Source organism: Euwallacea fornicatus, chromosome 9, assembly GCF_040115645.1.
Source record: "Euwallacea fornicatus isolate EFF26 chromosome 9, ASM4011564v1, whole genome shotgun sequence".
NCBI classification, from domain to species: domain Eukaryota; kingdom Metazoa; phylum Arthropoda; class Insecta; order Coleoptera; family Curculionidae; genus Euwallacea; species Euwallacea fornicatus.
Genome location: NC_089549.1, coordinates 1,663,357 through 1,689,564, shown reverse-complemented (window position 1 = coordinate 1,689,564; position 26,208 = coordinate 1,663,357). Strand labels below are relative to the sequence as shown.

Genomic DNA, 26,208 nt, shown 5'->3' with positions numbered 1-26,208 from the left:
GTTGCAAGTACTGGGGCAAATCTAATGATTTTTATAGGGGCAAATTGCTTCTGGGGTACTCAGACTCTGAGCTGGCAAATATGGGTGGATATGATCTGGTCCATTATGATGATTTGGCATATGTAGCCAGCGCACACCAAGAATGTAATTATATTTTAATATAGTTTTATATGCAAAATTAAGGATTTTCTTTACATAGTGTTAAAAACTGGTGCTTCTGGCATGATAGCATATAGACTTCAAGTCAAAGATGGCCAATGGCAATGGCTGCAAACCAGTTCCAGATTAGTGTACAAAAACTCCAAACCTGATTTTGTTATAAGCACACATAGACCTTTAATGTAAGTATTTTCTTCTACCTATTCAGATAAAAATTTCATTCACATGTTAAATTTGATATTTCAACAATGTTCAATACCTCATTGCCTTTGCTTCACTAATCACCGGAGCAATACTACGATGTTTTGCCGGACCGCTTTAGCAATTTCGTTATAATACAGTTTCATAATATTCTTTTCTTAAATACAAATATTCGTACAATTTTTAGGCCCGTACAATTTGAGCTGAATAAGACGTTGCACTGCGTGTACTCGTGCTATTTATGAAATAAATTGCGCAAGTAAAATGATAAGATAATTTACAACGTGTTTCAGCACTATGGGAATAAAATTAGAAACTTTACGTATCCCCAGAAAAATAAATCTAAAGGAGTTAGATCGGGAGACTTAGCCGGCCACGAAATTGGATAACTTTTGCCGATTTAATGTTGTCCGAAATAAGCAAGTTCAAGGACGAAATTTTGAACAATTTCTATAATGTTATTTTTGTACAAGCAAATTAAAATAAAATGTACTAAAACTTGATAAACACATTTTGCACATAATTGTCTTAAAACATCATAAGACCGTAGAGCCTTAGAGAGACATTGGCGAACACGCTTTCTTACACTCAGATGTCTTATGGTTGCATTGAACAAAGTTTAATTCCCTAGTTCTGAAATACCATGTATATGGTCATCCTACACATCTTGTACCAAACTGAAATATTAGTTGTGCTTTCAGGGTATTTTCGAAGTTTTAATATAGGAAGTTCTCTCATTTTTGACGACCACATAACTTGAACTAAATAAAGGGCATTCGTGCCCTTTTCATTTTAATATTAATTTGTCCAAATTTCTCTAAAAAATTATCGATAATTTTTGTTGTGCTAACTATATTATCCCTGATATTCATTTATTAGGGAAGAAGAGGGGCGAGACCTTCTTGGCAAGCGCACCATGGACTTCAAGGTTAGTTATCTAGACGCGGGTCTTCCTAGCACCTATTACACGGAAAACGAACAACTTCTAACGTCTCCTACACATACACCTGTGCCTACGACTCCTACTCGAGTAAATAGACGGTAGGTTCTGGTGTCATTATTACTAGTTGGGCGATTAAGTAGAAAGACTTTTGTCTCAGGTACAAGACGCAACTAAGAGATTTTCTGTCCACATGCCGGACGAAACGCAAGCTGTCACATGGTTCAAGCGGTGGTCAAATTACACCACCCAGCAATGCTTCCGTAACCACCTCTGTGGTGCCGTCTATGCCTGCCACGGTATGTGTTAGGCAATGAGGCCCCTACTTTAGGGACACATTGCCGCAAATACTGGACTTTTTATGATATTTGAATAAACTCAAAGTGAAGTTTTTATGTGAATCTCCAAGGATTATTTAAAAAACAATTTGTAACTTAATTAAAAAATTGAGGGATTTTACTACTTTAATGCTACTAATTTAGGTCTTTAAAGCTGCAAGTTTTTTAATAGAAATTTAAGGTTTTAAAATCAATTTATTATTAAAAAAAGAGCAAATATTAACTGGAAATCCAGTTGCTTCAGATCAATTTTGGACAATTTTCTTTCAAGGACAATAATTAAGCCTTTAATAACGTTACAAAATGAGGCAATTGAGAACTCTTCCAGACTACATTTTTAAGGAAGTTATTAAATAATTTTGAAATCTCAAGGTCAAATCCTAATTTCGCTTCTGTTCAGAATTTTTAGTTAAAAATTTATAACTTAATGAGACCCACAAAGACCTTAATGTATTTCTAAAGCGATCTATAGGACCTGTTTTTATTTAGAAGTTTACCATCTTAAAGATACTATGAATACTTGACTTTCTGGTTAAAATTTAGTAACTTGAAGGGAGCTGAAAGACCTGCCTCTATCACCTTTATTTAGGAATTTAGCATCCTAGAACAATCTGAACTAAAGAGGTTGAAAATTTAATTAAGCCACGAATCTCTAATTTACTTCAGAGATTTTACTTGAGAGATTTATTTTAGATTTTAGACAGTAAAACTGGTTCTCTGGAGCTGAACTAAAATTAATATTTCCCAATAGATCTTGACAAATTTTGCTTATTTTCATTAACAGGTGGAGTATATAGCAGACGGATGTACTGCAACATACAACATGTATCCGGCGCCTTACGCCACAGCAACCGCCGACCACAGTCTAAGTTACATGACTCATTCAGCATCCAATTTCAACCACACACTGTATCCTACGGCGACAACTTTGGACAACAGGTATCTGACCACCACGGAGAATATTTTCCATCAATATAGGTATGGATTCAAAAAGAGCCGCTGGTATTTGCCTAACTATTCCGATGATTAAAACTTACTCATATATAGCAGTGTTTTAATAAACACCACTATAAGGAATTTATGAATATTCACAATTTACAGGCCTCTCAGCACTTACTACCCAGAATACCACCATACAACTCCATCAACTCCGTACAATGGCTTCCTCGATATGGCTCCAAGAACGTATGACCCAACCAATACTACTCCCACCCATCATGCCACATACAGGACGACTGTGGTTGATGACAAACTCTATCCATGTCACCAACAGGTATATTTGTGGAGACATGTCGTATGATTACCATAAATGCTTAATAATGAAATACGTTATTTTTAGTGTAGAACTGGGGGTGCATGAAATTCTTTCGTAGAACTATTCTACGATTAAACGTAATAGATAGAGAGTACGAAAATTTTATAATTTATTTTATCTATTAAAAATTCTTCAATATATAAACCAAACTAACCATAGGCCATTTTAGGTGGTTGATACAGCCCCTGTGAAGTATTCTTCGTATGATGGAGCCCGGAGCTACGTTGTTCCAAACAACAAATGCATCGACGTGTCCTGGCCGTACTCGGTAAGTCCATCGTCAGGAATCATTCAGCCGGTACAAGTGATGAGCGCGCCTCAATTGGAGCTAGCACCAAGTCCGCAAAAGGTATAAAGAGAATCAATTCAATTGCAAAATCTCAGGATTTGCTTGTGCAGGAAACTATCAAAAAACATCATTCTTCTTCTCCGCAACAAGGGCTAATCACACCGAAAATTGAAGAAATCAAGCAGGACACGCCTCTGATGCCTCAGGACAGTCCTAACAGTCATCACATTTCCACCCCGCAGCATTTTTCCCCTATTCCAACCAGCAGCCAGGGGGATATTCCTAGTCGACAAACTGTCCTTATGTGGGGGTGAGTGTTGTAGAATGAAGTAGAAGTAAGTTCTGATAACATTGTTCACCGTCAGATCGCACAATTCAACACCAGTGAACAACAGAAGTCCCACTAGCGATGGTGCTTCTCAAGACTACCATCATCCCCATATCAACTCAGTCATGCACTCTCATCCTCAAGTTACAACTCTTCCGGTGTCTACTGAGCATTGTGAGTCAGTAAAAGGTAGTCTGCAAGAAATTTGATATGTGCTCTTTTTAATCAGTTCTTGTTTATATCCTATATTTTTGTCTCAGGTCTGGCCGAAATAAGTGCTCACCACCAATGGAACAACACCGATGACGGATCAGCAAAAGTCGATACGGTAAACCAAAATGGTGATCCGGATAGTCCGAATCAGCACCATGTGAGTCACCATAACCATCACAACTCACGGGTAGTGATGGTCTTGTGATGAATTTGGTGCGTCTTCCTGTATATAAATTAAGAGTTGAGAGGTATTTCGAGTGTTTATGATCGTGCAATTAAAAGAGAAAACCTTTAAATTATAGCTTTAAAGATTTTTGTAAACACTTCGACCTCAAAACTTGCATATAAATATTTATTATAGTTTTATTCGTCGAACATTAAGCAGTTGACGTACTTTTCGTGATAAACTTAGTATGGATAGTCATATGTAGAGGGCCAATCTTAAGTAGGAATTTTCCTTTGAACTCGCCATAGGTCTCAAAAAACTAAACAAAATCTTTATTTAATTTTTTCGAAATCTCAAAAACAACCTAAACGTGGGCATTCACGCAACTCTGCCACTATGTTAATTTCAGTTATAAGCACCAAACTCTTCGTATAATCCCACATACATGTAGGAATCAAATGGATTTAAGATAGGCGATCTCGCGGCCTATCTTATTGGTCCATTGCGACCTATCCATTTGTTAGAAAACTTCTTATTTAAAAAATCCTTTACTTTTATTACCTTTTCTCTTACGTTCACGTTTTGGTTATTACTGAGTTAAAAAAATATTTAACAAATATATTGTTTAGTTTTTTGAAGTCTGCGTCATATTAAAAGGAACATTTTCACTTAAGATTTACCCTGTATACCAACCTACTGGTTATATCACATAAGTACGGAATTAAAATGCACATATAAAAATATACTGTATCTTCCGCAGTTATGATCTAAACTTACAAAATTAGTCTTCGAAGAAATGCAAAATATTGTGACAGAGTGAACTTGGTGAGATTGTGCTTGTATTTATATTATTGATATTTTAAGTTTCGTCTTCATTTTTGTTGGTTCCAAGGAAAAGTATTTATTGGAGCATGTTTTGTTGTGTTATATGTATTCTTATTTACTTTTTCAAGATATTCAGGCCAAAACGCTTTAATTCACAGGTGATCAAATATTCCGCAAGCGCGAATCTTGAGTATCTTGAAACCCACCAATGCTAGTCAATCAAAGGTTACTTGTATATTATTTTTGTACTATATCCTTAATTTATGTAACTGTACAACTTTAAGATGTAATGAGTGTATACAGTATACTTTAATAAATATTTAAGATAGTCTTGAATCGTAAATTTGAAAACTACTATTGTAGTGTTTGCATTAGAAATATTACAGAATATTTTATTACACATTCAACCGGATTCATTATCATTTATGTTATTAATTGTTCAAAAGATCTTCATCAAGCATATTTAATTTTTTTGTAACATTTTAAATTCGTTTTCAGCCGTTTAATGTCAAATTAATGAACTAATATGGGTAGTTTTATAGGTCTGGTGTGTCCAAATGCACAAACAAAAAAAATTTTAATTTTTCTGAAATCGATGTACAAACTCGTTACATAAAAGTGTTACTAACATTTACGTAACTCAAACTTATTCACTCAATATTTGTGGATCAATATTTTAAGAGGTTCACTATAATTTGACATTGAATGGTGTATAAATCTTCTGATCTAAAATGAAAATATAATGTTTCCATCCTCAATCTTATACATGAACTAATGTCTATATTAAAAAAACCGGACGTAAGAGAATAAAGAATATTCATACAATTACATTATCCTGTTTTTCATTTCTATTTAAAATAAAAGAACTTCTTCTCAGTAGTTTTTATTTTTAAAACGTTTATTACATAACTAACTCATTACAAAGCAACTCTTTCTCCTTCAACGTCCTCCAACTCCTTTTCTTTCAATTCATTCTTGTCTTCAAGATATTGCTCATGGCCTATTTTCAGTTTTTCTTGTGAGGGAGGGCTCCACAATAAACATCTGTAAATATGTATGCTGTAATCATTTATGTTTAAGAAAATTAATCAATAACAAATAATATACAATTCCAAACAATTAAATTTATATTTTATCATGTGACTCTTTTTTTAAATTAAGTTTTTTTCCTTACCTCATTATAAAACCCCCTTGCCTTTTTGGTTTTTGATTGTAAACATCATTAATCAGTGATGCAAAGTTTTCTTCTAAGTATCTCTCATCCATATTCAACTGAAATATAAATCCTTAGCTAGATTTAAATTTGGTCACCAATGATAAATCCTGAATATCAAAAACTTACAGTTCCCAACACGGCATCTATTTTCCCAAAATCTTTCTCAAATTCATCTTTAATAGCCTGATAGCTAATTCCATGCAACAACCTTTGAACTACTTTCCCAATATCAGTATTCAAAGTTCCAGCTTTGGGATTTGGAAAGTTTTTTTTCATCAAACCTCTGAAAGAAAATATATAAATAATAGACAAATCTCAACTATTAAAAAAAATATTACCTCAAAACAACTAACTCAGGCATGATGTCAGGATGAGCCACAATATACTGAAAGTCTGTGAGTAAAACCTATTTAAACCAATAAATTTGGCTAAAATTATATTTACTTGAAACTTGAGAATTATACCTGTCCATTTTGAATCTGTTTAATAAGATCCACACCTCCAGAGAGCTGCGCTCCTTCTTTACTGGCTTTTTCTTGTGACTCTATATTCTTAGCAAAAGCAATAACACTCCTCTCATCTCCATGATTAAATTGATGAGGTACTGCCGCAATTCGCTTAAAATTTTCCACAAATCGTGTCTAAAATTTTGTGTCATTTTTAATTTCTCACCAAAACCTATGATTGTTTGAGACCAACTTTTTTTTCTCCCTGCATATTAAGTTCTATGGTAACATAAAGCTCAGCATCAGGTTTGTTATACATCTCAGGATGGTGAGTTTCTCTATGAGCTTTAACTGCCTCAGCAAATGGATACACTATCCATTTATAATACTTTAAAGGATAGACATCATCAATTGGATTTTGTTTCCAAGAATCGTCTACTTTTTTTGAGGCTCTTTCAGCTAGCATTTTATCTCTAAAGAAGGAAAAGACAAATACATCAATATAAATTGAATAGGATAAAACCTGGAAAGAAAGGGGCATGCCCTTAGTATTTAATTATTTACTTATATAAAAATAGGTTTTTCTGAACATAAAATTAATTAAAGATCTCTCATCAAAAATTATGATTTACCAAGAAAAAATATGTATTAATTTATTGGTATTTCCATCAATCTCTTTAAATTTCTGTAGACTTCTTGAGGGTTTTCAACCTAATGTTTACTATGCATAACACATATTTAAAAATTACTTAAATACTCATATTTTTTTTACTATCTACGCAATTGTGATGTATTGTTAGATATTATGTGCCACATAAGCTTTACAACGCTTTTTATCCTGCCTGCTTCCCATTTCTACTTACCGATTTCTTAAATTATGAGGTATAAATCCAACTTTCTGGATTTCAACCTTTACTTTTGCTTTCTTCTTCTTACGTTCCCTTGTTCCCTTTCGAGCTGCATAATTTCGGAATTGAATTGGCAGTGCTGTAGACACTAGGATACTTCGATTTACATTTGTTACAGTACTGAGTTGTATGGTTTGTAACCAACCTTACAATTAAGGGAGGATTAAGATGGTTTAACATGGTTGTTAACGCAATGCAACTTACGAGTGCTTTGAAGCAGACACCTTCCAAGGCTCATGTTTATTTTAGGTTAGTTCTGATTAAAAAAAAAAACACCTTTTTGAATTTAATTGTTTACTTTTTGTAAAAAATTAAAATCTAGTAATTAATACAATTTTAATAGAATTATTGAACTTTGATTTAATTTTTTTATTTGTAAGTAACCTCAGATAACCTATAAATGAGTTAGAAATAAATAGGTAATTTCGAATCTATTACGAACAGTTCTATCTTTGTTCTGGGTCACGTGATACAATGACATTGACGATTATGACATATTTGATTTTGAATAATTTGTACGTTTTTAAAATTTGAAATTCTTTAATTAGTTTTCTGCTAAAAATGGAAATAAGCTGCATAAAATTTAATCGAATTGAGAAGCATTAAATATACGACTCTCCCTGGGAGTATAACAAAAAATTACTAGAAAGGTATAAATGAGAATTTTGAAATATGTACTTTGATAGTCTTATAACTGTCCAAATAAAATCAGTTACCGTAGTCTAGCCTCATATCTACGTATATATAGTATATCTATAGTATGCTCAAGATAAAAGTGTACTCCAAAATATAATTCTTATATCCAAAATTACATCATTTTGCTGGAGAAAAAAAATCGTTTTCTGCGAAGGTAAACGGTGATCATTAAAGAAACTTCAAGTAGGATTTCAAATATTAAAGACATGTCTTGGAGAAGCCCACCTATGATCAAATTATCAGTTAGATATTTAATGACAAACAACTAATAGAAACCATCACATTTATGGCTTTGTGTTACTGCTTTGTCAGGTTTTTATTAATTTACCCTTTCGGTTTTTGTTAGTTCGGCCCGTATTAGTGATGCAAATCTGAAAATTTTCTAGAGACTTTTGAAAATATTGAAAACATTTTCAAAAGTGTACAGTACAACGTTCACGCAATTATTCTAAGCGCCCCAAGGTAGATCGCAAAAATATTTGACCCTTCTAGTTTTTGAAGGTTTCACCCACAAGTTTTCGAAAATTTAATAACACTTATAGACTTTTCCTCTGCAGCATAGGATAACAGATCTACCATTCTTTATTTCCCAATTAAATCTTTATTTAGAATAATTGTTGTGTTTTGTGATGCGTCCATAATGCCAATGGATTTAATAGGAAAAAATCTATTTTTTTCGTCAAATAGGATTTTCCAAAACGATTTAAAAAACATACGTTTTTATAACATTATTTTAATTGTCATGATGCAATTGAATATTATCTCATCCACAAGGAAATATACCGATTGTCTCACAAAAAACGGGTGGGGCAATAACGCAGTTATTTATGACCCGATTTTGATAAACTAAGAACCAAATAAAATGATATTCAGACTACTCAATGCGCCAAAATTGATGTTTTTTTAAGTCAGGATTTTCTAGTTCAGATTTTAACTTCACGATTTTAAACAGAACTCCACATTTTTTCCGTTTTTCCACGTAAAGTATTTTTTTGAATTTGATAAGGAATGACAAGTTAATTTTTAAATAATTTTTTATTTTAAAATAGTTGAAAAGTTCGAACAATCTATCACAATAATTGTTCAAAATGGATGTTGATATCTTTGTTTAGGACATTTTTCATTCGAAAAAACTCATTTGAAAGAAAATTGTTTTTTAAATTTAATAATATTTAAATTGATTCTTACTTATTTTATCTATCATTTGAACGTTCCGATTAAATATAATTAACTTGTCCATCAATTTACTTAATTTGAATCTTTCGGAACGCTTTATACTCGTTCCAGTCATGATCTCACTGCATAGTTTTACTTGACACCTTGACGTAGAAATAAATAACATTGTTTATTGGTATTTTTGTAGCTTGTTTTCAACTTCATTTAAATATTTTTGTATAGTCCTCAGAAAATGCGCATCTCTATAGGTTCCAGTCAGTTATGTATCCGCTTGCGATACTCTAACTTATTCAAAATAAATTTTTTTATTCGATTTTTTTATTTATATATTAACTTCCCAATTTTATATTTCATCTGATTTCTATATTACTACTGTGTCAAAATTAAGGTAATTAATTAAACGTGAACACTTTATGAATAAAATACCAATTTTTATTCAATCCTAGACGTGTCTAAGAATTAATGGTGGAATAAATCTATCAAATCAGACCTTGGAAATCAGGGTTTAGGCGCTTCTCGCGAATTTTCTATTGAATCGACACGATTTAATGTGTCTTCAGGAAAAAACCTGACTACAACATAATACTCGAAAGTTTTCACTACCTGGATTATTAATTAAACATTGTTAGAACAATTACTATTGAACTTTTGCTTGCATCAGCAAATGATCCATAATGAATCCTTTTTTAGAATTTAAGGCCAAGTTCTTCGGGTTCTTAACATACCCGCATTCTAAATACATTCAATGTGTAATATAAATACTAAATACCATTCATTATATACTAAATGATGCAAAGCCATGTAACCTTCGCTCAGGAAGCTGGCGTAAGATTATGATTAGCCATAGGTGCGCATACGCATCTTCTATTGTTAAATTTATAGTCATGAATATGGAACATAACTACTGAAATATCAACGTGATATGAGATTTTCTATAAAGGTGATATCTGCCATGTATTATTCTATCATCAAATAGTTTAAGAGTTAAAAGAGGAATGTGGCTATTACTAATTCAGAAAAAGAAGGAAAAGAAATAAAATGAGAATTTCAATTTAATCTATGATAGTTTTTAAAGTAGATTCAAAGTCTCTGCCAATTTCCCAGGGTCAGAAAAATATCGTTTCAGGCATTAAACACAATTATTGCCATAATAAGGGGGGTTTCTGTTGACTTCTTGCATTTTATATATCAGATTCATGTGTAGGTTCTAATGATTCACGATATTGCTTGTAGCATCTTCAGTCGAGTTGGTTGGACAAGTGGTAGGGGAGATACGGATCTTCGTATATAAATGCTGTATGATAGGGAAATGGCAAATTAATAACTTAAATATTTAGAAAAAATTGCTGGCCTTCATACAGTATCATTATTGTTTTTAGTTTAGTGCGTCCAAGGTGTTTTGGTGACTATTTTTGGAATAAACACTGGTTTAAGAAATGAGGATTTACTTCGTTTTGGTATGTAGCTATGAATTATGTTATGTACACTGAGACCAATTACTATTAAATAATGATAATAGTAAGTTGAAATTTTTCACTTACGTGTGTTTAGAATCTCCATATCAAATTTATTATAAAACTGTTAAAATTTATAAATGATTACGCTAATTTGGTAATGTACTGTGTTACTTGGCTAGTTAGAAAGATACAATAAATAGTGTGTGGTATTTTCAAGTCAGTCCGCTTGGGATCTAAATTTTATGAAGTTTATCATCACTGTTGTTTTTAGAAAAATTGGATTTGTTTCTGGAAATAGTGAAATTCTCAAATAATTTTTTTCTTAACCTACAACGCATTAAGTTTTTACTTCATCTCAAGGATAATTTTTATTATCTAATGGACGGGAAACACTAACAAGACTTAATAACCGACTTAAAAACTGATGATCTTATAGTCATGAATAAACATAATTAAAATCTTGCGTAACCCACTAAATTATTCCTTATTCTCAGAATTTTCTTCAAACTGTCTCCCAAAACTCGTTTCTGGGACATGCATATACCACTATATAGAGTTTATATACCGGTCTGGTACCAAAACTTATTAGTATAGTTAATAAAACATCACACCTGAAGATGTAAATTTGAATATTTTGTTTCAGTTGGCGTCATTATTCACGCTACAACAGTTGAAAGCAGAAGAGACAAGACTCTTAGACTTGGAACCTAGTGATGCCCAGAATCTCATCGACCAGCAAGATCAGAGCTTGAAATATGCGCCTAAAATTAAGTCAGATGTTCCAGCAGTACGGTTCTTAGGTAGGTATTACTACACTATGAAGATACAGTTTCAACGTGACCATCGAAATTGTATCTTTTATTGGCGTAAAATGTAAACATTTTCAAAAGGACCAAAGATCCATTATGTGTCAAATCAGAAAACTGCTAAATTTCCTTGAGTTTGGAATATCAATATGAAAAATGTGCCATTTTTTAAACATTTCCATATATATCATTGATATTTGGCATTGTAATTAATATAAATTTTCTCCAATTTTACTGGAAATATTTAATAATTAGCAGGTATTTAAATTTTCATCACTTTTTATTTTTTAAATCTTAATAGACTGGTTTCTTCTACAAAACTTAATAAGAATTTACATCCTATAATCCCTCAAATATCTCTCGCAAGCCATTAATTATTGTTGCATAATAAATTGTTTTCATTATAATCAATTACAACAAAATTTCGTTTTATTACCTTGTTGTGCTATCACAATCCTGGGATTTTTAATATTAAAAAGATTAATTTGCGATTACATGCATTTTGCATTTTATTTTACTTCTGTGTTTTTGCATTATACAGAAATTGATTTTGCAATGATGATTTCAGGTTTAGTAGCAATATCTGAGTTGAAAAATTTTTTTAGGTCCCGAACCCCATAATGTACTGGAAGATATTTACCTAGCTAAGCAGTATCATGGTCAAGATGGAGTGGGAGGCTACTTGTATGGTTATCAGGTTCCAGATATTGCGAAAAACGAGCAAAAGAAACCCTCTGGTGATTTGAAAGGGGCTTATAATTACGTAAACGGAGCTGGCCAAGAAATCAAAGTAATTTTGAGATAATGTTTAATCTTCGTTTTTTCCTATGTATTTTACGTTTTTTTTTAAATAAAAGTAATTGGATTATTATTCTTTCAAAGGTTGAATACTGGGATGATGGCACTGGTTTCCACCAAAACGACAACGTAGCTGAAATTTTGCCTCAAGATTCCCCCGAAGTAAAAGCAGTTAAAGATGAATTCTTGAAACGATGGGCCGAAGAAGCTGAAAGGAATACCCACCCTGTAGAGTGAGTTTGCGAGCGTATCCATCTATTAATAGAAATTATTACCAGTAAATTTTTACTTCGTTAGGACACCCTATAATAGTGAAGGACAATATGCTAGTGGACCACTCTCAGTCCAAGGCCAAAAAGAGAGAGCACAGTTCTTTGCTACTTTACCCCCACAGCCAAAATATATTCAGCCGCAATCGCAGCCCCAACAACAATACCAAAGTAATAATAATTATCTTTTTTATTTTGAAATCAAGTTAGTAAAATAAATATTGAATCTTTACAGCATTTATAACCCAGAAGAGCAACAGCGCAAACCATGAACAATACCAAGCAGGTAAGTTAAAATCCAATACTTTCTGGATTTGGTTTCCATGATAATATTGCATAGAGGATAAGTGAAACTTTACCCTATCATTAATTCATCACTTTTTAAGTGCATTGAAAATTTTTAACCGCAAAAATAATCGCATATAGGCTGATTGCACCAGAGATTTTTAAGTTCCAACTTAAAAATTATACTGAAAAATTCTCGTTTTGCTTACTCATATTTTCATATTCTACGGGTTCCGAGCGCAACGATAACGAAATAAGCTTATTTCCTACGGGTTCGTATTCGTATCCACAGTAATGAGGCAAATTAAACAAAAATCAGTAGCACTCCCCTTTTTAATACTTTTCAAAAACTGTTATAAGTGAAGGAAATGTACCGCATGCAACTAGTATTAAATCATCATTTTTAACTGACTAATTTCTCGCACTTGTTATATGAATATATTATATTCTATTCGGTAGGCTACATATTATATACTACTTCTATTCGCCATTAAATATACTTTCCCGCACTAGTAGTGTAAAGAGAATCAGTGTTATTTTTCTGCAAAAGCAATATTGACAGGTACTTTCCTGCATTGATTACCCGAAAATAATCGTATTATTAGAATGTAAGTATATTCTGACGTTACGATATAGTCATAGAAATGTATAAATATAATGTATACATACATAAGCCTGTTCCAAACTTTCTTCGTTTCAATATTATTCATTGCAGCTGCCTCTATACCGCGTGAAGCGACCGTTCAGTTACCGAATCCTCCACCTGTGGGCCGTTCTTCAAATCCTGAATCTCAAGATGATGGCTCTTACACAGCAGATGAAGAAGGCAAATACATTCCAGGCAAAGATGAAGAATCTACAGGACCTCCTAAGGGATTCTTCTATGCCTTTGACTATCCAGTTGGTATTATCACTAAGGACCAAGGTCGAGCTCTTCCTGTAGGCCAAGATGCAAGTTTGAAGAATGTTTACGAACAAAACAAACAAAGATTTGAAAGGCAGTTGAGTGATGGGCATGCCAGCGGAAGCAGTCAATATCTGATCCACTAAAATACTACTATTAATATTAATTGAGCCGTGTTAAGTAATATCATTTCAACTCAAAAACGCCATAAGTAAATTCTCATTGCGGTCAGTTTCCAAAATTTGTTGAACTCTTCCTTAAACGATACATTTTTTATTTATCTTAATCTTTGCAGGTAGAATTTTCAAAGATTTTTGCAAAATTAACGTAATGAGACATTTTAAGTGATGTATTACCATGTGTACTATCTAATTTTTATGATTTTTTTTTAGAATATATAAATTAGGTAAGTTTTTTGTAACATAAGGAATCTATGGTGTCAATGCGTACCATTAATTCTAAGATGCCCTTTTGACAATGTGTAATTATATAATCCATTTTATTATTTAATTAATAATAAAATTTAAGCAGTAGAAATTTGGAATTTTTAAAATCTTATTAAAATTTTGTCGTATTTTTGTTTATTACATACATTCATTCCTATTTTAATAGTCCTGGAAAGTCTTTGGTTACATCGCGATTTAGATTATTTTTTTATTACCGCGGAAAATTTTCAAAAAACAACATTCGCCCGGGCTGCCCAGAAAGAGCTCCATGTCTCTTGGCCGGGTTAGTTTGAAATTCGCTGATACATATATATTTACTGATAAAAAATGTATTTTCATTAAATTTAATTAATATAATTAAATACATAAGTTAAAAAATATTAATTATGAATGTATATGTGCTTATATTAAAATGTAAAAAATCATTAAAACTGATAACATCGTTCAAATATGCAAATATTTAGAGATTACAACCTAAATTTGAATCCTAATGTGTACCTATATAAGGCACGCACTTTTTGGCTAAAAGTCAAGTTCAGTCTTTATAACGCCCAAACCAATCAATAATTTATGGAAATGCATCTATAGCGTCTTCCATAACTAACTGTTGACCCCCGGGATATTCCACAGGAACCATTACAACTATCTGTTGTTGCCCATTGTTAGTACTCCCAAGAGGTTTCCTAGTGTTAACAATATTTCCCAAGAACGGTACCCTCTGTCCAACTTGTTGCATCCATTGATTGAATCCACTGCCGACATTCTGTGTCAGTTGATTTAAGCCACTTCCAACGTTTTCAGTTAGCTGAGATACTCCGTGTCCGAGGTTTTGAGACCATTGTTGTACGTTGCTGGTAGCTTGAGAGATGCCATTGCCAATATTCTGGAACACGTCCGGTACGTTGATTTGGATAGGAAGCCATGGAACCTGTTGAAGAAACTGACCAACAAAGTCGAATGGTCCTCGAGTTTGGGGGTTCGGATGGTCTTGGGCTGCTAGATATTGTTGGTAGTAGAGGTCTGCCGAATAAACCGGAGGGAGTGGGATGTCATTGTAACTGAAATAAATGGGTAAGTGTTAGAAAATAATTATTAGAAACTACTTTAAAAAAGTGAAAATATTTCATTAATCTTCTTTGGAAGCGAGGAATGAAAAACGAAATAAAACGTTTTATATTTTTGACATCAGCAACGGCCTACACTTGATCTTCAAAACTGATTTTGGCAAGGACAACTTTCATAATGCTTTATTAAGAGTTCTATATTTAATAAAAATAAATAAATTTATACCAACCCAGTGGCCGGAACTAGTACAGGCATCAAAACCAGACTCTTCTCCTCTCTAACCGGGACAGGCGCCCCCTTAATAACTGGACCGAACGCGCATAAATACCCACTTAACCATAAGAGGCTTCGAAAAATTTGGGTACTTGACATCTTCGAACCGGTCGCTTACTAAGAATAATGAAGACTATAAGGTGCAGTTATACAATTACGAAGAAAGCCCATCTTTCGTTCGACGCCTTTTTTCTTTGGTGGGTCACACGAGGAAATTAGATGTTTGTTTGTTCATTGGAGAGTTTTAGTATAGTTCCACATTTATTCGCTTCAGTAAAAACGGGCATTTTAGTATGAAAAATTCTACATTTATTACATCAATAACTATTTACTAATTATTTTGATATTACTTACTTCGGGCATTATCTTAGAGGTGAATTAAGACCTTCGCGATAAGTTTAAGCAACCTACTTCACTTTTTTTGTGGTTAACTATATTTCCTATATGAAATAAGTTTGTACGAAGGTAATCCTGGCTCGAATGATTTAAGAATAGTTAAAAGAACAAGAAGCTGGGAAAACTCAATCTTATACCACAAGCTATTTCATCTTCAATTGGACATATTTGCACTTTACAGTCTAATAATCATAACCGCTTAAGTACTTTACCAAGTGGGTCAGAAAACATACCTATAGTGGTTTATTCTCTACAAATATTTAGTTTTTAGTACCTCAACATCCCGCTGTAAAAATATATGGTTGATAGTATGTGGTAAAATTTATTATTTCACTTGCTTGAAATGGCCTAAGGTACAATAACCTTTAGGATAACAACAAAACAATATTTCTAAAGTGAGTCGCAAAATTGTGATATTCATGTTCCGATATGTTATATTTTCTTTGTAGGGCATTAGTAATCAGTGACAGAATGAATACTTTTCTCTACAGTTACGAATCGAATAAATTTCAACCCAATGAGTTCGTCTTTTTACCGATCGAATTAGCTTATGGATGAAAATCTCGTAAATGAAACGAGATATCGGGATTAAACAAAAATACCTTTTTTAAATTAAAATAGATACTTTTTCGTTATATTGAAAGGACCAAATTTACAGAAGTGGTGGGTGGTAACTGGCCCCCTTTAAAAGCTACGTACAAATTACATTAAAATTCTTATTTGACATCTTATAAAATTGAGGAATATCAATTTTGGTGTTGTTGCTATGAAAACAAAAAAAGTTATTAAGGAGTTTTAAAATAACACTTCAACCTTCAACACCCTGTAATTCTGAAACACGCACTATTGGTATAAGGTATGTTGGGTCCAATTGTCATATTATGATGTTCCTTATCTCGAATTTTTCCATATCCAATTCCCAATGAAAGGCCCTGTATATTTTGCTCGAAATTGAAACATTTCATTTACAATCTACCAATTTGAAGTAGCCCCCTAACACTAACCTATTTAACAATTCTTCATGTATGGATTTGAATTTTTCCTTTATTAAATGATCATTTTTGAATTAAATAGATCGTTTCTTGCTTTTTTAATTTATTAATAAAGTCCCCGAATTACAAATACATTTTGCTTCACTAATATTTTAGATTACATTATCCTTTGGTTGACTACTCCTTCTAGCTCCTTTGACTCATAATTTCCACGATTCGAAGCATCACTAGTAAAATTGTCATTCTCTTGGGATCCATCATTGCTTCTAACATACACTACGTTGGGTAGTCCTAGATCCGAATTGTTTACATGATCATCTTTCTTGTCTATCGAATTTAGAATTTTATTCGTTTTAATGATGGAATGGCTAAGAGGCCTCAATGTATTATCGCCTTCAGATACTTTAGAATCATTCCACGTACAGTTATTAGTTTTGGGCGACGAGATGTACGAGGAGTGATTTTTCTCATTTTTGAAAAATAATTTTTCCGTGCTGTTAACCATATCTTCATAATCAAACCTGTTAAAATCTTGTGTTTCTACAGTTTTATTGGTTATAGCTACGACCGGTTTAATTGTAGTGGAACTTGGGATATTCAGTAATACCTCATCTTGTGGGGATAGTGTGTATACAGGTTTATCATAAGTAGGAGGTCTACTCAAGTCTTCATAGATATAATTTGATTGTGAGGCCTGGATTTTCTGCACAAAGTGCTCAACGACAGGCGGAAATTTGCTCACAGTTTGAACTGGCAAAAATATCTTTGGCGAATTGGTCAACAATGCAGGCCAAACTTGTTTAATCTTATCAATCACAAAACTTCCTGTTGTATTAGTTGTGCCGTTTCGTAACAAATTCGAAGGTACATTTGGAACGTTTCCAAGGGAAAGCTGATTTCCCCCATTATTGAAGAGTTGAAAGTTATTAGTTTCTTTATTCCTCTTAGAGATCTTAACCCAATAATTGTGATCAATATTCAACATTAAAGGTAGTAAGGGTATAAAGGGTTGCTTCACCTCAATCTTCACACCTCCGGTAACATTTTGTCTATGGTGTATCAGTTTATCATTCGCCTCAGAAAAGTTCGATGCATTTTGCGCGTGGAAAGGAACACCGTAAACTACCGTTAATACCAACATGAAATTGATAATGGCACGATATTTACGCGTCATGATTGTTCATTAAGAAGTAAATCGAGACTGAAGGTAAATGGGAAGCTACCGGTTTTTGTAGAAGTTTTAACCGAATGGGTACCGGGTATAAGTATGTTAAGAGGCTGAACCGACTCGGATATTATGCAGAATTTTTAAATATGCGTTTTTTACTCAGTTCTTCGACATACACCTTTTTATGTGCCCCTATAATTGGAGCGATGGAAAAAAATAGAAACATGAATTAGTTACCCATACTACCCACAAATTTGACGGCATCGTATCTTTCGCGTTTTCGACAATTATTATGGTGAGCCTTAAATTAGGGACACCCTGTACCTATAGGATAGAAGTATGTTAGAAAAATGAATTATTACCTACTAAAATCGGTCGCTGGCAAATTATACAGGGCGTTCTAATTGAAATGAGAGAGTAGGTAGTTGCCACAATATTTCTATGTCCAATAAGACAGCTTAAAATTTTAGCATTGTTAACGTTTTGCACTCTAAAGAAAAATAATCAACCATTTCTATATATAAAAACAGACTATATAACTTTGTCTTTTTTTATCATTTCAGTGACGATTTGTAGATATTTCTTTAAGAATATTACATTAAAACATTACATTAAAAATGACGGACTATTCTAATTAGGCCAAGGATTAAAAGAAATAATTAATTAGGAGATAGTATTGTTATTTATTGAAATAAATAAATAAATAAAATCCCTGATACGGTTAATAAATTAGACAGGTATAAACACATATTTTACAAGAAATAAGAACTTCGGAATACATTTTAGTTTTACGGTAAAACTTGCTCACAGGCTTCGCCACACTCGCAAGATAAAATATTTAAGATCATGACACGTTATGAATAAGCCGGCATCCATTAATTTTTTTTAAGAAATTTACACAAGCCTGATTTTTAGTATTTACATGTCCATTTGAAAATATGTATATAATTTATTATTTATCACTGTCAGCAGCGTAATGCTTAATAAACCGAGCAGAAGGGTCCGTAATGCCCTCTGTCCAGCGTGGCATCCAATAGAAAGGCAGAAAGGTGTCAGCCAGACCTGCGTAACTCTTTTCGAACACCTCTCTATAATATAACGCTTCTTTAGTTGTTGGTGTACAATGTGGATATTTTTGCGATACAGCCACTTTGTCGAAAGCCCCCGGTAGGCGTTTTTCTGCAATTTCTTGAAGGATAACAAACAGTGACTTTTTCTTTGACGCCACTCCGTCACTAAAAGTTATTGATGATAAGTCAGGATATGTACACATGCAAATTTGTAATGTCTACCTAAAAGCCTCTTTATGCCTCCAAAGAATGTCTGCTGGTAGAAGGTTGGTCCCTTCGAACGCAGACCTGAGTAAGAACTTTTCAACCCCGTCTTTTGGTTGTCTCAGTTTGGGGTCCATACTCAGAAAATAATGCGAAAATTGTAGGTCTAAAAAGGGAACTCTAAGTTCCAAGCTGAAAAATTAAGAAAGCAATATTGTTTATTGACAATAACTTTAATGTCGTATTCCGCATAAATGGTAATTAAAGTTATGTTCATTTTACCTATGTGCCGCTGTTGTTCTATCTGCTCGTAATCCGTCGAACAAGTATATTTCTCTTAAGAGTCTCAAACTGTCTTCGTGGGCTGCTTTAGGTGATGGTGCATCGCGAAAATAAATGTAACTAAAAAAACATAAAAACGCGAAAATATAAATTCTGTATCAAGCCAAATTAAATTCCCATGAATAGATTTTTCAATCAAATTATTTACAATTTACAATTGATGATGCATATTTCAAAAAGGTAGAGATCGGAAATATCGCAAAATTGCATCTATCCAAATAGAAATCTTACCCCAGAAAATTTTAGAGCTCATCTAAACTAAATGTTAGACGGGAAGGAAAAATATTAGAATTCGCAATTAAATTGATCAAAAACAGCGGCGTAGTTCTGAAAAAATGTGACCATTCAAACAGATCCTCTACGCCAGTGATTTTTGGGAGAATAATCAGATAAACGTTAAGCATGCAGAGTAAAATTTCTATCTCAATTCGATAGATATTTTTTACCCACCCTTGAGCAATTTCATCCGCTCCCTCCCCGCTAAAAATAACTGTCGTGTCTGTGTTATCAAGGATGTACTTTGATAGTAAATACATCGCAATGGAAGCTCTAATTGTGGTGATATCAGGAGTCTCGAGCGTGTAAATGACAGTATCCAAGACTTTGGCCACATCCTCTTCACTAAATATGACTTCATGATGCTCTGTGCCCAGATATGTGGCTACTTGTCGGGCTTTCTCAAGATCTGGACTACTCTCCATTCCTATGGCAAAGGACTGGGAAATGATATAAAAATATTTAATTAGTTTTTGCCATTTATTAAATGTTAAAAGCAATTCGGGATATATATGCAAATTTATAACATCCTTTTCAGCTCTAACCTGAATTTTGTACGGCAAATCAAGCTTCTTGGCTTCCTGAAGCAATAGAGCAGCGATCAATGAAGAATCCAATCCGCCAGAGAGCAAACAACCAATGCGCCTATCAGCCATAAGGCGCTTTTTCACTGCCATTGTTAATAAAGACTTAATGTTTTCCTCAAAACTTCTTGATGCGATATCTACAAAAATAATCATGTGCATATTAGTTGGCTAACGAACAAGTGTATTAATAACGACAATTATCAATCGGGATATTTTAATGAGTAAACGTAGGGAAAACATTTGTAGAGGGGCAGATTATGAACCGTTCATTTTAATATGCGTGGTATTTACGACATTTTTCTGTGGATTTCATTGCGAAATACCCAAAAGTGTTAATATTGAAAATATTTTGTTTTTAGGAATTAACAATCAGTCTCTTTTGGTATTCAAAAGTAACAGTTATTGTCAAGATGCAACTCGTATCTGGCTACTGCTACTTTATTCGTCGGCATACCTATATTAGGCCTATTCACATACCTTCCCATGGTACGAAAGTCTTGAATGAGGGTCGATCGCCTGGGTTAAAATATTTTTCGCTTCTAACCAATTTTACGGTTCCTTTATCTGAGATATCATATTCTTCAAACGTGCCTGGAGGGAATGGCTTCAATTTTTTCTTATATCCATTTAGATTGGCAGCAATAGCAGTTAATCCTGCAAAAAAAATTACGTTTTACTGAAATTCATTACCAAAGGAATTCACAGTGGTCACAACTACCTTTCGCTTCTGAGCAAATACCTAACACTCCATTTTCACTCACAATCCTAAATAATGGGCGTACGCCATAGGGATCTCTTCCTAGAAATAATTTTCTTTTCGGAATGTCTACGATACAAAAGGCAAAAACTCCATCCAAACTTTTCACGCATTTTTCAATGCCGAATTTTTCGTAGAGGTGAACGATACACTCAACATCGCTGAAGGTTTCATAATTTAAGTCAAATTCTTGTTTGAGCTAAAAAGATATTGAGTAGAATCAAAAAAATTATTGAATAAAAAAAAAGTTTAAGTGGAATTTCAAACAAATAATATGTACAATAATAAACAATAATATTAAACGAAGTTAATATTAGGACTCACTTCTTTGCAGTTATAGAGTTCTCCATTGCAAACCAACATTCGATGAGGATATTGATGGAGTTTCATCGGTTGCATTCCATAGGTGCAGTCTACAATTGTCAGCCTATGAAATCCGACACAGCATTTCTAAAATGCAAAATTATTTCTAGAACAAGTGACGTTTTCAGGTGAGTAAAACGGATTATATTTGTTGTATATGCTGTTTTCTTGCATGTTTTTATTCGTTATCTTAAGATTTAAGGAAGCTTTTTTTGTTTTTATAGTTTTTTTTTATTTTCATATTTAATTTTAATCATATTCATATTCCATCTTTTCTTTGCAAATTTTTTATGGGACATGATCTATGTAAATCGGTTTGAACAGGCATGTTAAGGATTTGATTCGCCTAGAAGGTTAAAACAGAAAATTCAAAGTGACCATTCTTATAAAGCACCAATTTCAAAGTGTTTATACCGTTGCCGCATAGTTGTTTGGATAACAATATTCTTAACTTTTTGACTCAAAATAGATATAGCCATTTATCAGCTTCGACCAGACATGCATGACATACCCGTGACCTATGGAGACGTTTTTCTCAAATTAAAATTTTCACATAACTAAGATGTTTATACTAATCCGTTTTGAAATAAAACACCTGAATATCTACCATCCATGGGGATTAGAATTTCAACATTCTTAATAATGTGTCAATTAACATCTCCATTAATGACGAAATCTTCAAGCACATTTGGTAAAATCAAGTGATTTTAAGTTGGGTGAATCCTAATTAGTTTAAAACGATAGTTGTTTTATCTAATACAGATTAAATTCAATTGTTTATTGCACGATTAAGTAATTATTGCGAAATCTAACATTTCTGCCAATATGGCAATTTATTGCCTTTCTAAACCATTAACAGTTTCGTGGCCCGGTATGGAGATGAAATATGTTTTCATTGATCGAATCGCAGGCTTCACATGGTAGTAGTGACGAGAAATCTAATGGGCACAAGTGCGTCTCTGCCGAGTTATAGCGGAAAGCGAATGACGAAATTGGGTCCCAACGCTACAATATGGCCGCCTAAAACTACCTGGGTCAGTTTGACATGTTAGAAAATGACATAATAAATGAGAAATACTGAAAAGAGCATTTTGTCGCCCTTGAGGCTAATTGCTTTTTATATTTAGAATATACCAAAAGCTGGCTCTTACAACAATGTTGGTCGCACATTGCTTTGGTGACTCTGAAAATGACAGTAACGAAATATTCATACCCCACTTAGTTTGTGTAACATTTATTTTCTATTCTATAATCAACAAAATGGAAAATATTTGGTTATGCACGCAATGGGTTACGACTAAATGCATTTTAGAACTATAACTAAAACATGGGAAGTTCAACGTCGTGGTAAGAGGTTAATCAACGCTACTCTGTGTTAACGCTTATAGTTAATGACAATTAACTTACATACCTTCAATTGTTTATCGTATTCAACGCGCCAGGCATCAGGACCTCTATGCTCAATTTTGTCGAACGCATCTGCACACACCATGTGAAGATTACTGTCGGATCCGAAAATTGCCCAAATTCCGCACATTGTTAGTTATATTCTGAAAAGAATGATAAAGTAAATTATTGAAATTGGATTTTCGAAAAAAAATTTTTTTAATTTGCTTCAATATATTATCTATGTAAAGTATTCCATAGACACTGATATCCTCGTCGGACATGAGAATTTCTTAGCGGCATCAAAAAGGGTTTAAAATTTCGGTGAGTGCTTATAGTAATGCCAATGGCCTTATTGATTTCAATAAATTTCGATGCAAAATGTAAGTGTTACGTACATGGCTATGAATAAACAAAATGATTCGATTTTGTTTCGTTTAAACATATAGAAATTGTATTTTGCGAAAATCAAGAATCAAATGGAGGACAGCAATGCGCTAGTTTAAAAAAAAAATTAAGTCCGTAATGTCTTCATTCTATGTGTGCTCGAACATTAAAGTTTTGTTAAACTTTTCCAAATATGTTAATAATAATATATAGGGTGTTGCATTAAAAAAAAAATCAAAATTTTGTCATTTGTCTAAGTTCCGATGCTCGTTCGTTGTTTCAGGCTGCAAATGTTGGAAATTCAGAAAAAAACTTAAACTTCATTATTTAAAGTTTTCGCCTGGCTTCAATAACAAATCGGTAATAGACATGCAGTAGTAACTCAGTATCTACAAAAGATTCCGTCAGTACTAGCCGGGAATTTTTTTTTAATAAAGAACTATTGCTGCTCTGTAAAAAATACCTGTAATAATAACTAACTAAATAAAAATACAATTTGTTAATAGGTATGAACATATGGCCATGATGCACTATCATAAGTATTTGGAAGAAAAGTAGCGTCAAAAGTGAATTATACAAGATATCTGAGCATTTACCTGATATTTATTCACTTGTAATAGAAACTAGGACGTTCGATATATCGGCACCAGCAGTTTCACCACCAAAAACGGTTTCAATTTTGTAAATCTTAGTGGCTGATGCAATATGAGGACTCGATTTTAACACAGTGCTAGAGTTTAGCGTGTCGTGCGGTATATTCTAACCGTATCGCCTATAGCAGTTCGGGCTGGAAGTCAGGACCACGTGCCGGGGCCGAAGAAGCGATGTTGTCAATGCACGCACTTGCGCCGTGCGTTAAATATATACTAACAGAAAAGATTATCCTTCCCCAAAACTTGTTCTGTCTCTCTCACTCGCAAAATCCTGCCTAAACTATGCCTCTCCCCGAATCATAAAGATAACACGTCGCTTGCAAAACAGGTGACCTTTGTGTTATGTCACATAAAGTGCGACCCAAATTGGGCCTTCATATATGGATATCTCGAGAACTGTAAAAGCTAGGAAAATGGGAAAAGTTTAAGAGATTTTGATGGCCAGTTCGATACCGTTTTGGAGACGATTATAAATTTTCTTTTTAGCATTTTTGAGTTATTTTATTAAAACTCGGAAAGTTCCGTTTTTGAAAAAATTGTGTAAATTCCATCGTTAAAAAACTTTTTCCAATCTGGGAAAGCTTTGTTAGGGCAGTTTTCTGCGACTTCGCCACTTCTGCATTCAGTTCTACGTTGCGACCTTTTCATTCTGAGCTATCATCGACTTCTAGTTCTCCTATGGTTGTAATGTTGTTTTCCAATCCAATGCGGAAGAACGCTTTTTCTAAATTAGTTGGATGGCCGAAATCCTCACGTCTAACCTGAACTAACCCGGATGGTCTAGATGCCAACATCGGACGCGTGCCGTCAGGGTTTCCCCCCCAGCGTATATCAGAAAGAATATTACCAGCCACGTATATATACGCCCAATTATTTCTAAAATTAATATAAAAAATTATGTGTATAATAAAATTAAACTGAACATGAAATGTACGGATATAATGGAAGAGGCTTAAATTATATTATACTTAAGGAGGCAGTTTATTCTTTTTGGTGTTCTGAAATTACGAGTTTTATTGCATAAGTACTCTGCGGTAGATTTAAGACCATTTCGGCCAACAAGTGATATGCGTAATCCAAATTTGTACCTTTCATCATTATTTAAATCCATGAATGGTAATGGGTTCCTATTAGATTATTAAAGGGTGAGACAATGATAGAAGTCTATGTAGCTTAGGGGCATCTCTCTTGACTGATTGGAGACAAACAAAACTACTTTCATGAGTTACGATACAATACAATAATAATTTATGTATTCCAGAGGGACAGGGTGTTAGTGATTACATTATTTATTGATGGAAACACGTTTTTTTCCTGGTGGTGCAATGAAAAGCGTGCGCGAGCCCAGCAGTAAAACGGAGTCGTAAAAACGCACAAACCAATTTAACGGCACAGTCTGCTGCCACCTTGAGAAAATATGGCCTTACTGTCCCTTAAATAAGAGTTAATTTCTAGGTTTATAGGCCCCTACTTTAGGTTTATAGCTTCGTAGACTACGCGCTGCCTTGGCAAACCTAAACAGACCCTCTTCCCAAAGGCAGATAATGTTTTCCTGGCGCATTGATATAGAGAGAATGTTAAGAAATTCCTACGTACCTGGTGTTTCCTTATATTTAGACTGCTCAGTAGAACTCACCAGAAGCAATTTAAATATAAGGAAACATCTTGTATTTGTCAGATGTACTATAGGGAAAATATTCAAGTATAGTCTCATGTATTTGGTGATTTCGAATTACCAATTGGTAGCCATTAAGGAATGTATGTGTCTTAAAATTTATTGAATTATTTAGTCCAAAAATTGCAAAAATATTCCACTATATCAGAGCTTTTCGGGATTGTTTAAAGCTCGGATAAAGTTCTTTCGCCCCCGCGTCAAGAAAACCTGTACGAGTCTAATGAAACTTATTTCTATAATTTTTCTATATGTTGCTTTCACCTAAGTCGACCTTACGTAAAATATTTTTTATTAGGTGTACATAAATCATAAATTATGATTTTGGAAAAAGAAGCAATAATTAAAAACGCACAAAGCGACATGCATAAATCCAACTTGTATGACGGACCCATTTGTTGTTATGCAAGCAGCATTCGTTGAATTTTATTTGAAT

The 26,208-nt window shown here is 33.4% G+C and overlaps 6 protein-coding genes across 7 annotated transcripts in view; 2 read left to right on the top strand and 4 right to left on the bottom strand.

Moving 5' to 3' along the window:
- Window positions 1-5,585, top strand: part of ss (spineless) — a 136,707-nt gene extending 131,122 nt beyond the window's left edge. The window contains exons 11-20 of one of the 2 annotated variants that reach the window (XM_066285611.1): window positions 38-144; window positions 200-341; window positions 1,240-1,401; window positions 1,461-1,599; window positions 2,423-2,616; window positions 2,740-2,911; window positions 3,123-3,302; window positions 3,353-3,552; window positions 3,608-3,744; window positions 3,831-5,585. In XM_066285611.1, the coding sequence (XP_066141708.1) occupies window positions 38-144; window positions 200-341; window positions 1,240-1,401; window positions 1,461-1,599; window positions 2,423-2,616; window positions 2,740-2,911; window positions 3,123-3,302; window positions 3,353-3,552; window positions 3,608-3,744; window positions 3,831-3,988 (1,591 nt within the window). In that variant the 3' untranslated portion in view covers window positions 3,989-5,585. Of the gene's footprint in view, window positions 1-37; window positions 145-199; window positions 342-1,239; window positions 1,402-1,460; window positions 1,600-2,422; window positions 2,617-2,739; window positions 2,912-3,122; window positions 3,303-3,352; window positions 3,553-3,607; window positions 3,760-3,830 lie in introns of both variants that reach the window. The other variant, XM_066285610.1, reaches the window with a different exon arrangement.
- Window positions 5,586-5,641: 56 nt separating this feature from the next.
- On the bottom strand, window positions 5,642-7,740 carry mRpL1 (mitochondrial ribosomal protein L1). The gene is made up of 8 exons (XM_066286223.1): window positions 7,549-7,740; window positions 7,300-7,489; window positions 6,690-6,909; window positions 6,455-6,631; window positions 6,329-6,396; window positions 6,117-6,273; window positions 5,949-6,046; window positions 5,642-5,818 (listed from the first exon to the last, which is right to left on the bottom strand). The coding sequence occupies exons 1-8, from the start codon at window positions 7,580-7,582 to the stop codon at window positions 5,692-5,694; spliced, it is 1,071 nt and encodes a 356-aa protein (XP_066142320.1). The 5' UTR covers window positions 7,583-7,740; the 3' UTR covers window positions 5,642-5,691.
- Window positions 7,741-10,499: 2,759 nt separating this feature from the next.
- Window positions 10,500-14,272, top strand: Cpr67B (Cuticular protein 67B). Its single transcript, XM_066285542.1, has 7 exons — window positions 10,500-10,673; window positions 11,317-11,473; window positions 12,085-12,269; window positions 12,362-12,510; window positions 12,575-12,717; window positions 12,782-12,832; window positions 13,547-14,272. The coding sequence occupies exons 1-7, from the start codon at window positions 10,653-10,655 to the stop codon at window positions 13,879-13,881; spliced, it is 1,041 nt and encodes a 346-aa protein (XP_066141639.1). The 5' UTR covers window positions 10,500-10,652; the 3' UTR covers window positions 13,882-14,272.
- A 264-nt stretch (window positions 14,273-14,536) lies between these two features.
- On the bottom strand, window positions 14,537-15,622 carry LOC136340989 (uncharacterized). Its single transcript, XM_066285544.1, has 2 exons — window positions 15,476-15,622; window positions 14,537-15,239 (listed from the first exon to the last, which is right to left on the bottom strand). Exons 1-2 carry the CDS (start codon window positions 15,616-15,618, stop codon window positions 14,750-14,752), a joined length of 633 nt encoding a protein of 210 aa, XP_066141641.1. The 5' UTR covers window positions 15,619-15,622; the 3' UTR covers window positions 14,537-14,749.
- A 1,434-nt stretch (window positions 15,623-17,056) lies between these two features.
- LOC136340988 (uncharacterized) lies at window positions 17,057-18,125 on the bottom strand. The gene has a single exon (XM_066285543.1). The coding sequence runs from the start codon at window positions 18,079-18,081 to the stop codon at window positions 17,065-17,067; it is 1,017 nt and encodes a 338-aa protein (XP_066141640.1). The 5' UTR covers window positions 18,082-18,125; the 3' UTR covers window positions 17,057-17,064.
- Window positions 18,126-18,738: 613 nt separating this feature from the next.
- Window positions 18,739-24,252, bottom strand: AsnS (asparagine synthetase). Its single transcript, XM_066285514.1, has 10 exons — window positions 24,044-24,252; window positions 23,086-23,224; window positions 21,636-21,761; window positions 21,273-21,510; window positions 21,032-21,208; window positions 20,513-20,691; window positions 20,142-20,407; window positions 19,632-19,751; window positions 19,368-19,541; window positions 18,739-19,310 (listed from the first exon to the last, which is right to left on the bottom strand). The coding sequence occupies exons 2-10, from the start codon at window positions 23,209-23,211 to the stop codon at window positions 19,028-19,030; spliced, it is 1,689 nt and encodes a 562-aa protein (XP_066141611.1). The 5' UTR covers window positions 23,212-23,224; window positions 24,044-24,252; the 3' UTR covers window positions 18,739-19,027.
- Between the last annotated feature and the right edge of the window lie 1,956 nt (window positions 24,253-26,208).